Consider the following 13,335-nt stretch of genomic DNA (forward strand, 5'->3'; position numbering starts at 1 on the left):
AACTCCCGGGTATAAGGTCCATAGGATCCAGACTGCATCATTGAGGTAAGAGAAGCTAAATCAATAATCCCTGTGTTGCTGAGAGTCGGAGACTGTCCTAAACATTTTATATTTACTGCTAGCCTTGTCTTGTTTTACTCCAGTGACAATTTAAACAACGGGCTCAAGGTCACACAAGTAGTCTTCAATGTTGTAACATCCTGGGACTCAAACCCAGTCAGCTTGAGTGCAAAGCCTAAATTTGAAATCTACACTTCAGAATATATCTCTCTCAAGGTAATTTTCCTGTCAGTATAGTCCTCTGACCCACAAGGACACAAGTACGTTTTAGCCCCCGAGAACTAAGCCTTGTGCTGCTGTTGACTCATGGTCCTCCTAGGCTGTGAATGTTTCCCCACTGAGATAGCATCAAAAGTGGCAAACGGAAAGCTTATCTAGATGAGAAAGACTATAAGAGATTTTCAGAGGGAGAAAATAGGAAGATGTTCACAGCAGGACCTAGACAGTGCTGAGGTCTGTGAGTGGGGATCCAGAGACTTCAGCTGACTTCGCTGGGAAGAGAGAAGAAGCCCAGTCAGCAGGAAACAGACAAGGTTGAAGCGCAAGGCACTGTGAGGAGCAAGCCTGGAGAAGGAGATCCTTCTCCTGTGTTTGGTTCCAGAGCCATGGGGGTGGCACAAAAGAGCCTGACCCTGGGCTGGGTGACTGCCATCTTGCTGCTACAGGTGGCTATTGCAAAACGCCCCAGGTGGTCCCTGAATGGCAGGCCCAGGGTATTCTCAGACCTGAGTGTTTATGAGATCAAGATTGTGCAGGACTTTCTGATGGACAAAAAGGAGCTGCGGCTGCAGCCATCTGCGACACCAACTCTGGGCAAGAACTCAGTATACCTCATAGAAATGCTGCTGCCCGATAAGGAGGATGTGCTAGATTTTCTGGACAAAGGAGAAAGGAGTCCTGTGAGGGAAGCCCGTGTTGTCATCTTCTTTGGTGCTCAGGAGCCCCCTAAAGTCACTGAGTTTGCTGTTGGGCCCATGCCATCACCAATCTACATGCGAGAAATAGCTCCCGGGCCTGGGCACAATCCATCCTGGGCATCTAGACCCATTTCCAAAGCAGAGTACTACCTCATCTACCGTATGCTGAAGGAGGCCACCAAGTCTCTGCATCAGTTCTTCCTTAACACCACTGACTACTCACTAAAAGACGAAGGTGTTGAGGATAGTCTGACCTTCACATATATGGCCCCCCATGGTACAAAGTCCGACCAGCGCTGTAGCTGGTTCATGTTGCAGCGCTATATGGCAAGCCACTTCCTGCAACCCACTGGCCTGGAGATCCTTCTGGATCATAGGAGTACAGATGTCCAGCACTGGAAAGTGAAGCAGCTCTGGTATAATGGGAAGTTCTACAACAGCCCAGAGGAACTGGCTCAGAAATATGCAGACGGAGAAGTGAGTATAATGGTCCTCATGGAGTCAGTTGACAAGGACACAGAGCAGCCCCTAGTCTTCTCTTCCTCCAATACCCCAAAGGAATCCCCCACTACCATCAGCATGGCTAGACCCAGAGTGTCTGAGCCCCATGTTCCTGGCTATAACGTAGAGGACAACACGGTATTCTACAGAGATTGGATTTTCTCCTTCCGGCTAAGACCCTCCTCTGGTCTGCAGATCCTGAACGTGCACTTCCGGGGTGTGCGTATTGCATATGAAGTCAGTGTGCAGGAGGCCGTAGCACAGTTCGGAGGACATGTATCTGCGGGCACTCAGGCCAAGTACATGGATGTGGGCTGGGGCCCCGGCACTGCTACTCGCCAGCTAGCCGCTGGCATGGATTGTCCAGACACAGCCACCTTCCTGGAAGTCACTCATCACTATGACACCGACAAACCAGTCTCCTATCCACAAGCTCTCTGTCTCTTTGAGGTGCCAGCAGAAATGCCAATTAGGCATGACTTCAACTCCAACTTTAGAGAAGACTTCAACTCCAGTACAGGGACAAGTGGACACATGCTGGTGCTACGGACAATCTCAACAGTACACCACTATGATTATATTTGGGACTTCGTTTTCTACCCTAATGGGGCAATGAAGGCAAAGATGCAGGCCACTGCCTTGGTCCATGCCACCTTCTACCAGCCAGGAGAGATGCGCTACATCTCTCACTCACACACCCACATATTCAGCAATATCCACACCCACCTAGTACATTACCGCATTGACCTGGATGTAGCAGGTAGGATTCAGGACCATACCAACTCAGATACTCAAATACTACCCACATATGACTTAGCTCCATAGGTTGGAGCTAAAAAGTCCTTGGCATAATATCAGGAGATTGTTTCAGCCACATTCTGTGCAAAAAGTAACATACACTCCTGGAAAATAGTAGTAGTGAATAGTACCCTAGGGTTACCCTGATGGTGGAGTGTGCATCTTATTGGCTCTAGAGTAGAATGTTGCATGGGCATAGGGAGTTCCATGGAAACTAAACAATGCTTTGGCCTAGCACTTTATCATGGGTTCTAGTACCATCTGGGAGTGCTCAGTGTGTTTCTTATAAATGTCCTCATGAGAAAAGAAGTGATGTTTGGCATTACATCCCATAAATGAACAAGGCCACCAGAACCAGATAGGGGGCTTCCATATGCTCATTCCCACTGGGCTCTCTGGTCGGGAATACAATCAGACTGTCCTCAAGCCTGCAGAAACGTGGGCTCCCTGCTCTACATGGTTAAAAATAGACAGGCTGGAGCAGGCTCTCCAGAGAATAGTGGGATCACAGTGAAAATGCCACAGTTGCCAGGAATGACCCTCGAGCTGTCCTCTAGCTTCTCTGGTTTCTGGTTTGCTTGGTTTTCTAGCCTATGCTGCTAGCCCAGTGTCTGGCCCTAGCCTGGCTTCTTCTTGGTAGTTGTCTATGATTATTTTCTAGTTGGGGACCCTGGGGTAGAGGAAGCCAGATTCCATTTCAACAACTGATTCTTACCCTTTCCCCGACTCCTTTCTCCAGGCACCAAGAACAGCTTCCAGACACTGCAGATCATTCGGGGAAACATCACCAACTCTGAGAACCTGAGACGTCGTGTACATGGAAATGCCGTAAGGCAAACACATTACACCCAGGAACACCAAGCAGCCTTCCACTTTGGAAAGCCGCTTCCCAGTTACCTAGTCTTTAGTAGCCTCCATACGACTGATTTGGGCCACAGGAGCGGGTACCGCCTGAAGACCTACTCCAAAACCCACTATGAGCAACTACCAGACTGGCAAAAGAAGCGAGGTGTCTCTTGGACCAGGTGAGTATGGGAAACATGGCCAGGGATTCCGCATAGTGATTATGTGTTCTGTTTGGGCTTTTGTCCTGGGAGGTTCATGCCTATGTTTGCATCTGGATATGCACCCTTGTGCACTCCAGGAGGGGTGGAAATGCTTACAGAGATCCTGCCCCTAAGATGGTAATGGGCAATTTTCCAGACCCCTAGGGTATAATAAACATTCATTATAGAGAAGGACTAAATTCTCCATCCTTGACACTGGGGTGTTACCTGGAAAGAGATCAGATGCAACTCCAGTGCCCAGAGCCACTGGCTTCTTCTCTACCTGTAGGTACCGCTTGGCTGTCACCGAGTATCAAGATTCTGAAAAGTGCAGCAGCAGCATCTACAGCCAAAATAATCCTTGGAATCCCCCCGTGATCTTTGAGGATTTTATTCAAAATGATACAAACATTGAAGATAAGGTAATGTCCCAGTATCCACTGCCCACCTCAGGCCTGTCACCACCCATTGCCTAGGTCTGTTGCTGGTCCCACCAGGTGGACTTACTGAGTGGTAGGCAAGTTCAGGGGTCGTAGCAGATGGGTCTGCTTTTTAAAAGTAGAACTGAGGACATCCCATGAAGTCCGCAGGCACAGCAAGCCAGAGTGACCTCAGGTGACTAGTACTCCGCAATGCTCTGTCCACTGAAATCTTTGTCTCTCCCATAGGATTTGGTGGCCTGGGTCACAGTGGGCTTCCACAACATGCCCCGTTCTGAGGGTAGTACCAACATGACCACACCTGAGAGCTCTGTGGGCTTTGTGCTACGGCCCTTCAACCTCCGTGGCTTCTAGATACAACTACAATGACATCAGCCACTGCATCCTTGGAGACAGCTTGCCTGACGCTCCCTCCTTTCAACCACAATAGGACCTACAACCTTGTGTGTAGAACCCTGCCCCAGCTCCTGCTTAACAGCCCCAGATCAGTACAAGAATAGACAATAAATCCTTCCACCCTCAAATGTTGCTTCTTAGTGGTCGGAGGCAGGGGGTGAGGGGGGGGATGGGCCACACCCTCATGGATGGCATGATTACATTCAAACTTGTCTACTGATCTCAGAAAGACATTAATGACAAGGGCAGAGAAACCCCCTAGGATAGTAGAAATCTCAGGTAGGGTGTACCCCCATCAGCCCTCTAGAAACAGGTAAATCACATTGTATGTGTTATTGTTATCTGTGATAGCAAAAGCATGGAGAAGACCAACCTCCCATCTATAAGGAAGAACATCACAGTAAACTAGGGAATCAGCCATGCTCAGGGCCAGGTGATCAAAAACTATATGAGCCAGAACAATCTGTGGACTGTGGGAAAACCCACAGATTAATTGGGAGGTTAAGATGGCAGATAATAGCATGCATGTGCGGTATCTGTTTAAGAATGTGAGGAGACTAAAGCTCCATTTCCCCCAGGAATGAAAAGTAGAAGGCCCCCGGTGCCATTGAAAGCTGAAGGAACAGGGAAAGAGATGTTCCTTCATGGTGGAGTTAGAGATGCTGCACTAACAACTCCAGGGCTGGGACTGGAATGAGGCAAGCCTGGGCGTCTGAGTTCAGATCCCTGGCACCTACATAAAGATGCACATGGGGCTGCATATCTATGATCCCAGCACGAGGATGCTTGGTAGAAAGAGGCAGATCCCTTGAGCCTGCTGGTTCATCCATTATAGCAGAATCAGTGAGTCAGAAGTCCAATGAGGGACCCTGCAGAGAATGAGGGACAGCCACACCCTCCACAGAGATGTATGCACATATGTGCATAGATACTGGCAGACTACTATGCATACACACAAGGACACATGCCCACACATATACAACACATGAGGGGGAATAGAAGAACCAAAAGAACTAGCAAGTCAGGTGTGTAATTTCCTACTCCAAGCCAAAGGATACAGACAGGGAGCTCAATTGTCTCTCCAATGCAACTCAGCATCTGCATAGAGCTGTTACTCATAACTCGTAGAGTCAGGGTCCTCAGCAAGAAGCCTGAAAACTGAAAGGAAGCCAAGATCAAGGGTTCAATAAAACTGATCCCATTTTCTTCCTCCCCCACAAAAAATGAAAGTTGTGATGGACTGGCTCACAGGGGTTCACAAAGAGTACATTAGAAACCAGAAGGTCTCCTCTGTGGACATGAGTGTTCTCTGTCTCTGCCTCCTTCCTTCCCCTCCCTTTCTCCCTCCCCATCCCTTTCCCTCTTTTTAGTGGTGAATTAATTAAACCACTTCGGCTTCCAGTTGTTCACATGTGCTGCACCCAACCAAGAGCTCTCTGAATTCACAAATGAAATACACACACACACACACACACACACACACACACACACACACCAGCTGTTTTTGATATGGCTTGATCAGCTCAATGACTAAACACTTCTAAGCCTCCCTGCAGCTAGTAAACACTACCCTCTGGTATTCCTGAGTTAACATCTTTTAAAAATCTATATTTCATCTCTGCTACGGCAGACCCAATCAGGGAAGTGGCCTCTAGGGCCACTTTCCCAGATTCTTACATGCTGGTGGGACTTTAAGTTTCATCTTTCTGCTACCCCATCATAGCGATTCTCCTCTTCTTCCTCTCTCTCTCTCTCTCTCTCTCTCTCTCTCTCTCTCTCTCTCTCTCTCTCTCTCTCTCTCTCTCTTTCTCTCTCTTGCCTGAGCAAGCAATCAAAAAGTTCCTCCTCCATCTCCCTGCCCAGCCATTGGCTATATGGCAATTCTTTATTACCAATCTAAGCTAGCTAGGGTCAGGCTCCCTCAGGGAGCCAAATTAAAACAAAGAAATTCCCAACACTCTCCCTCTCCCCCTCCCCTTTTCCTTCCCTCTCTCCCTCTCCCTGCAGCACCTCTTACTTTCTGTCTTTCCCCACATGTATGATCCCACTGTGTTTGCAGTGGAGACTCAGTTATTCCTACTGAGTAGGACAAGAGCAGAGGTCAAAGTCTGCTCTGATTGAACACCAGTGATGTTGGCAAAAAGTAGGGTGTGCAAGTGGCCAGGAAGTACAAAATCTGAGTGAGTGGCAGAAGGCCACTTTACAGGACTCTGGGGTGGCAGGAGGACTCTGAGAAGAGGTGGGTTTCAGGCATGCCTTCTGTCTGCAGCAAAGGGCAGTAACTGACTTCCAAGTTCTCCCTGGAGCTGAGTGCCTGACCACCTTTGCCCTGCCACCCTCCCCAGGTTGTCCAAATAAAAAAAGGTTCCAAACCATGCTTCCACATCTCCTTCCTTGTAGACAAAGCTGGAAGAGATTCAGAGATGAGAAAGTGTAATGTAGGGGGTCAGCCATGAATGAAGGACACAGATCAGGATAAACGATGTGAAGTTCCCAAAGAATCAATAAAAAATATTATGTTAATAAAAGGAAGAACTTATTGGGAAAAGAAAGCTTGTAAGTAAAAGAGGATAGGTACATTCTACGTACAGGTCTGAAATTATGGAAGAATAAACAAAGCTTTAGAACCCCGCACAAGCTCAACCCAGACAAAATCCCAGCATGGACAGAGGGGGACAAAGACCCCCCAGCTGCGGAGCTTTGGGCAGTCAATAGCTGCTGGGAGAAAGAGTTGGCCCTCTAGGGGTGTGGTCCTAGTAGGCTGACACACTTCAGTACATGGCTAGTATTCAAGAGTATATGGGTAGCACAAATTGTACTTGATTTAAAAAAGAAAAGGGGGATACAAAAAGGGATAGGCAGGGAAGGGAATGGATCTGGTGGAGTTGGGGAAGGATAAAAATGATATAAAATATGTTGTATGAAATTCTCATGGAACAAACAGAAATATTACATGTTATGACACTAAAAATACCCTGACCTGGTCAGTGATGGTGTACGCCTTTAATCCCAGCACTCAGGAGGCAGAAGCAGGCAGATCTCTGACTTTGAGGCCAGCCTAGTTTGCAGACAACCAAGGACCACACAGAGAAACCCTGTCTCAAAAAAAAAAAAGAAAGAAAAAAAAGAAAAAGAAAAGAAAAGAAAAAAAGAGAGAACAAACAGGCAAAAATCCAGGACTCTTGGTTCTAGGTCCATCCATTTCCTATCATGGAAAAGGAGGGCTCATCCCCTGAGGGTCCATACCAGATTAGTGATTGATGAGGGATGGAAAGATATGTCCTTCAGTGGTGTCACCTCTGGCAAGTTGCTGGTATTCATAGATGCAAACCCTCACCATGTTAATACAAGCAAGTATAATGAAACTCGCTAAGTACCCAGTGCACAGGAAAGTAGAAAGGAGCCCGTCCAGAAGAGGAAAGGAGTGGGCAGGACTCACCTGTATGCAACAGGGGAAAGAGTAGAGGGTATGACTTAAAGTATCGTGTTTATGAATGAAAACATCATAGTTAAACCTCTCATTACATATGTGCTGGTTGAAACATTTCTGAAGCAGTAGGTGGCAGAGAGAAGAGAGGTTATGTCTATGCTCAGTGTTCTAACCTGTGACCATCTGAATGATTAGGAGCATAACCCTCCTTGAAATAAGCGAGATGACCACCAGACCAGCACCTGGCAGGCCCAGATGGGCTCCCAGGGAGGGAAGCAAGCCAGAGATAAGAAGAAGAGAGTCAGCCAGAGACTATAACTCCCAAATGGGGCTCTGTGGGTAGTCCATGCAAGGAGTAAGCCCTGATAGGGAGCTAGTCTAAGGTGACCACCAGTCCAGTGCTGCACAGGCCAGGGGGGCGGTGCAGATCATATCTGAGATGACCCCTGTCTGGTTCTATAAGGAGAAATTAAAGCTTTAAACCTGTGCTGACTAGGAAGAAAAGTTATGGGCCTAAGAATCCATCACAAACTGACCACATAGGCCTGGGAAAGAGCAAATAAGTTGTTAGATATCATAAGAGCTGGCAGGTCAAGAAGACATAAAACTATAAACATAGAGGAAAACATGTCTAGGCAAACGAGGACATGTCCAAGGCCCAGGCCTGCAAAGACGTGCCTGGCAGACACTAAGTAATGGACCATCTGGTCCTCTCAGATATGGTTTAAGGTCAGATGCTCTGTTGACTCAGATTAACACCAACCTTAGGAATTTTCCACTCTGTTCTGTACGTAATAGTTAATATTTGAACTAGCCAATCATGTATGACCACACTGATCCCTTTGTTCCCTCAGACCTTTTTCCTATAAAAACCCCTAACTTTCAAGCCTCGTGGTCGGCTCCCCTATCTCCTGCGTGAGATAGGTGTGGTGCTGAACCAGGGCGTCCTGAAATCAAAATATACCTCTTGTAATTACATCAAGATGTGGTCTCTCGTGATTCCTTGGGTGTACGTCCTCCCTAGATTTGAGTGGGGGTCTCCCCCAGGGGTCTTTCAGTTCCACAATGCACAGACAGGACACGGTGCTCCTGAGACCACTCCTGAGATGACCTTAGACACTCAGAGACCCTGAGCACCACCAAGAGGAGCAAGTAAGTGGTAGAGAAATGAAAGAGAAAGAGAAGCAGAAGCATGTGGGCACTAGAACGAGAGACTAGAGGCAGAAGTGGAGACTAGAGGGTAGTGAGAAGAGCCTGATGTGCATAGCCAGTGATGCCACCTGGGACCATGGTGAGGTTCCTGTGCTGCTTGTGCTGACAGCCACTCACCTACTACAGCACTTGGGAAAGCAGGCCCTACACCTCACCTGGGGAGCATAGTAGAGCTTTCCCCTCAAGAGTCTGCTCCAAGGGTGTGGGTCTGCCTTGAGGGTGTGAGTATGAGAGAGAGCCAGCCTTGCCTTTTGTCTGCTGTACAGTGGCATGGGCCAGGGAGATATCCTCTCCGCTTGTTTTTGGCCTTGCCACCTGTGGTGGGCAAGGGAGCTGGCTCCACAAGAATCAGGAGAGCAGGAGAGCAGGTCCTGTACCCTGTCCGGGCATCATAGTAGATCTGACCCTGATGGCAGGGACAAGGGTGTGAGGATGGGAGAACTGGTCTCGAAACTTATCTGCTCTACAGTGGCACGATCCAGGGAAAGATACCCTCTCCCCACCTATGGTAGGCAGGTGAGCTAGCCCCAAGGGTGTGAGAGCAGGAGAGCTATGCCCTGCACCTTGCTTGGGCAGCACAGAAAAGCTGACCCTGATGTTGTAGGCACAGATGAGCCACCCTTAAGGGTATGAGAACAGGAGAGCTGGCTCTGCCCTTGATGGCTGCAGCATTGGACAGGGCAGGAGAGTTCACCCCTGTGGTGTGGGTGCCTGAGAGCTGGTAGGCTGGCCAACTCAGACACCCCTCAGGTCCAGGTCCAGGGCTTTGAATTGTCGCACCCCAACATTTACCTCATTGATGAACTGCTGGAGTGTTTGAAGGGGCCCATCCTACAGATCCAAAACTACAGGATCTCCAGGACACGGGGCAACAGCAGGATATCTGAGAGGAGTCCCAGTGAAGTTCCAGTATGGATAGAGCAGCAGAAGCCTGTCAGGAGCCATCATAGGACAAGCTAATAACTAGCAGGTAATCTTCCTGAGATGAGTCTGCTTTGGATTAATAAATAATCCACAAAAGATTTTGGATTAATAAATAATCCACAATAATCCATAGTCAAGACCCAGGAGAAAATAATTTTAGGAAAGATTCCTGCTATTGATATGCTTTTTCCTGTTATTAATAAAAATATACAACAATCACCAAGTATTAGCCCACCCTTTTGGGCAGATCTCTGCAGAACTACAAAGATGCACTGTCTCTTAGTTATGTTATATAGACAAATAGATGACTTCTCTGCAGACTAAATACCAATATGCTGAGGAACAGTGAGGGGGGTCAGAGTCAGGTGTAGAACCAAGGCAGAAAGTCCCTTGGTGGGTTGTGGTTCTAGCCAACTTTGACCAGAGACACAGGTCTGGTCCTGAATTTGGTACAGAGATCTGAGAGTGAAATCTTTTAACTGGTCAAAAGGATCTACAGTGAAAGCTGAGCCTCTTGTGAGCAAATAGATTGTATTTTGACACTTGTGAATGGGGCATGTGACACAAGAAAACACTCATAAATGCAAAACCATGAAGTGTCTATAATACTCAGGTTCTGTAGTGCCATCCCATCCTCATGTCCCTGGTGAGCATCTACACGTCCCTTTGCCTAGTTCCTCCTCTGTGCCCACTGCTGGTCACTTCCTGGAACAGGCCCAGCAACAGACCCCTGAGCTGTTTACTATGTCCCTATCTCCAAATTTCTTCTAAGAGCTTTCAATCTGGGGAACCAAAGACAATTATTACCTTATGAAACCAAGGTCCTCTCAGAATCCTTCCACCCACTCACAAACCCAAGCCATAGGCCAGACCTCTAGACCCCACCCCTATCTAAAGAGTGAAGAGAGCAGAGACTTAGAGGGACCTTTGAGTGGGACTCTGATATCAGACAAAACTTTCTGGCATCGGCAACAGATACAAGGCTGCTCCTGTGTAGAACAATGTGATTAGTAGGAGATTTACCATCATGGAAGTCAAGTCAATATCTAGGAAAACCAGGACTGTTGGCAGAGATCCATTATGTGTGCAAGAACCAAGGTCTCCCAGAAGTCTACACACTGTGGAACAGCCTTGCCTCAAAGTACAAAGGAAGGACATCAAATCTCATAACACAGCAAGGCCCCCAGGACATTGAGCAAGGCATTAAGATCACTATGACTCATTAGCCCAGATGACTGACCTAAAGCCTGCAAAAACATGGGCTGCCCTTTCTTGAAGGTTAAAATCACAGCAAACAGCTGTACTAAAGCTGCACACTCCAGCTGGATCACACTGAAACTGAGGTCCACAATCCCCATGACTGTAATCCTCCACCTCTACTGGGTTTTGTTTACTTCATCTCCATGACCATCCTGCTAAGCAAGTGCGTGGGCCCAGCAATATTTCCCCATGGACTGGTTGTAGTGTAGAATAAAAATTCTTAACTAAGTCTCAAAATGAAGTCAACTATGCTCCTATAGAGTAGAGAAATCTTTGACTGCTTGGTGAGGGACATAAACTTCACGCCCTTAGGCTAAGTGACTATTCCAGGAACTTGAAAAACACCTTTCCTTTCCTGGAATAACCACAGAATTCCTTTCCTGGAATGACCACAGAATGCTCCAACGCCCTCTGTGGAATGTCACAATGCCCTGGCTGGAATGTGACAATGCCTTAGGAGGTTGCCCGGAATACCTTATACATATGACTCTACTGCTAGGTAAATAGGTGAATCTATGATTTGGAATTTACCCCGTTTCCTCTCTTTCCCTCCCCCCGGTTTGTGGTTTCTGCCTTTATAAACCTTGTAAAATCCCAGGCCAGGGTCAGACTCCTCTGCTCCCTGTGCGGTGTATGAGTCTCGACCCCAGCATGCTGGCCTGAGCTCTTGTCCCGTCTTGCTTGTAATAAAACTTCCTCGTGTGATTGCAGTAAGTCCCGTCTCAGTGTCTCCCTGGGTGCGTGGCAACCCCGAGACTTGAGTAAGGGTCTCCCTTCGGGGGTCTTACATTTGGGGGCTTGTCCGGGATTTGCGCGACCACCGGGGTCCTAGACCCACTTGGAGGTAAGACTCTCTGTGTTGTCCTAGTGCTGTCTCTGTATTTGGTCTGGAAATCTGGTGCAATCGCAGTTTCGGTTTTTCGGACGCTCAGTGAGACCGCGCTCAGAGGGTGAGAGCAGAGTGGATAAGGGTAGACGTATCCAGGTGTCCACTGTCCGTTCGCCCTGGGAGACGTCCCAGGAGGACAGAGGGAGGACCAGGGATGCCTGGTGGACCCCCGAGATAATAGTCAGGAGATAATCCTTCTCCTTGACGATCTGTGTTGGCGTTCTGAATCTAAGCCGACTAACTCCTTTCAGTTTCTCTGGTCGACACGAAGTCGACATCAGTTTTTGTTTCTTTTTTCCTTACATTTTGTGTCTGTCTTTGTTGTGTGTATTTTGTGACCAGTCCATCTCGGCAGCCGTGGCAGGCACGGGCCGAGCGACTCTGTGATTTGGCTTTGATTACCTGTGTACCTGATGTTACTGAGCCCAGTTGTCTTTCTCAGTGTCGTGGATCTGAAAAGGTGGATGTCTGTGTGGTGACTGATTTTGTGTGTGCGTTTGGACTTTGGACTGACGACTTACACCCCCTCCCCCGACTGATGGACGGTGTTGGAGCTGGAGCCACTGCCCCTGGGTCTTTGGGCTGCTCCTGGGGGAACCAGGAATAAAAAATGGTGTTGACAGGAATCCCGTGGTCCCGGGTTTCCCGAGAGGGCAGTCAGAAACATGGAGTTGGCCCCATAATTGCCAAAGTGTTAGAGGCAGGGGCCTGGACCCAGGTGCTGCAGTTCCAGTTCTTTCCGGGACAGATCTAGATCCCTGGCCTTTTCCCCATCCAGGCTGGCCACCTGGATGGCGACCCCAGCCTCAACCCCAGACATAAGCTGAGGCAGAAAGGTTATGTCTATGGAGCTGGCTCTGGGGGAGGCCCAGCAGCCAACCCTCTGCACCAAGCCATGTGGGCTGCTGGAGACGAATTTGAGACCTGCTTCCGCCATACCTTCTCTGACCTGCTGCTCAGCTACGTGACCTCAGGCTCAGCCCAGCAACCCTTCACCCAGGTATCCCACAAACTTTTCCAAGGGGGCCCCAACTGGGGCCATTGTGTGGCATTCTTTGTTTTTGGGGCTGTCTTATGTGCTAACATAGCAATAGAGCCATTGGTGGGACAAGTGCAAGATTAAATGGTGGTCTACCTAGAGATATGCCTGGCTAACTGGGTCTACAGCAGTGGGGACTGGGCAAAGTCCACAACACTATACAAGGACAGGGCCCTGGAGAAGGCATGTCTGCGGGAGGGACAGCTGCTGCCTTGAAGCCCAAAGCAGGTACCTAGGTTCCGCTGACATGGGTTCCAAGGTCAGGCGTGGCCAGAGAGCAGGGCACAGCAGTCAGGGACTGTTGCTGGACCCCTGAACAACCAAGTAGGTTTTTACAAAATAGATTAATTGTGTTAAATATTGTCTTTATCATCTGGTTTAAAAATTATTGAATTGGTACATTGTAAATTGTGGTGATTGAAT

The 13,335-nt window shown here is 48.3% G+C and overlaps 1 protein-coding gene and 1 pseudogene across 1 annotated transcript; both read left to right on the top strand.

Annotated features, from left to right (window-relative positions):
* Positions 1–479: 479 nt before the first annotated feature.
* Positions 480–4,279, top strand: LOC116098865 (amiloride-sensitive amine oxidase [copper-containing]-like). The gene is made up of 4 exons (XM_031381807.1): positions 480–2,238; positions 3,016–3,301; positions 3,612–3,744; positions 3,991–4,279. Exons 1-4 carry the CDS (start codon positions 666–668, stop codon positions 4,114–4,116), a joined length of 2,118 nt encoding a protein of 705 aa, XP_031237667.1. The 5' UTR covers positions 480–665; the 3' UTR covers positions 4,117–4,279.
* A 3,393-nt stretch (positions 4,280–7,672) lies between these two features.
* On the top strand, positions 7,673–7,795 carry LOC116100200 (annotated as a pseudogene).
* The last annotated feature ends 5,540 nt before the right edge of the window (positions 7,796–13,335 follow it).

Source organism: Mastomys coucha, unplaced genomic scaffold (genome assembly GCF_008632895.1).
Source record: "Mastomys coucha isolate ucsf_1 unplaced genomic scaffold, UCSF_Mcou_1 pScaffold20, whole genome shotgun sequence".
Lineage (NCBI taxonomy): Eukaryota > Metazoa > Chordata > Mammalia > Rodentia > Muridae > Mastomys > Mastomys coucha.

What these genes read in the sequence shown, in the direction of transcription:
- LOC116098865 (XM_031381807.1), top strand. Translation starts at nt 666, where the DNA reads ATGGGGGTGGCACAAAAGAGCCTGACCCTGGGCTGGGTGACTGCCATC. An exon ending in CATTGACCTGGATGTAGCAG is followed by an intron (nt 2,239 to 3,015) that starts GTAGGATTCAGG and finishes TCCTTTCTCCAG; the next exon opens with GCACCAAGAACAGCTTCCAG. An exon ending in CGAGGTGTCTCTTGGACCAG is followed by an intron (nt 3,302 to 3,611) that starts GTGAGTATGGGA and finishes CTCTACCTGTAG; the next exon opens with GTACCGCTTGGCTGTCACCG.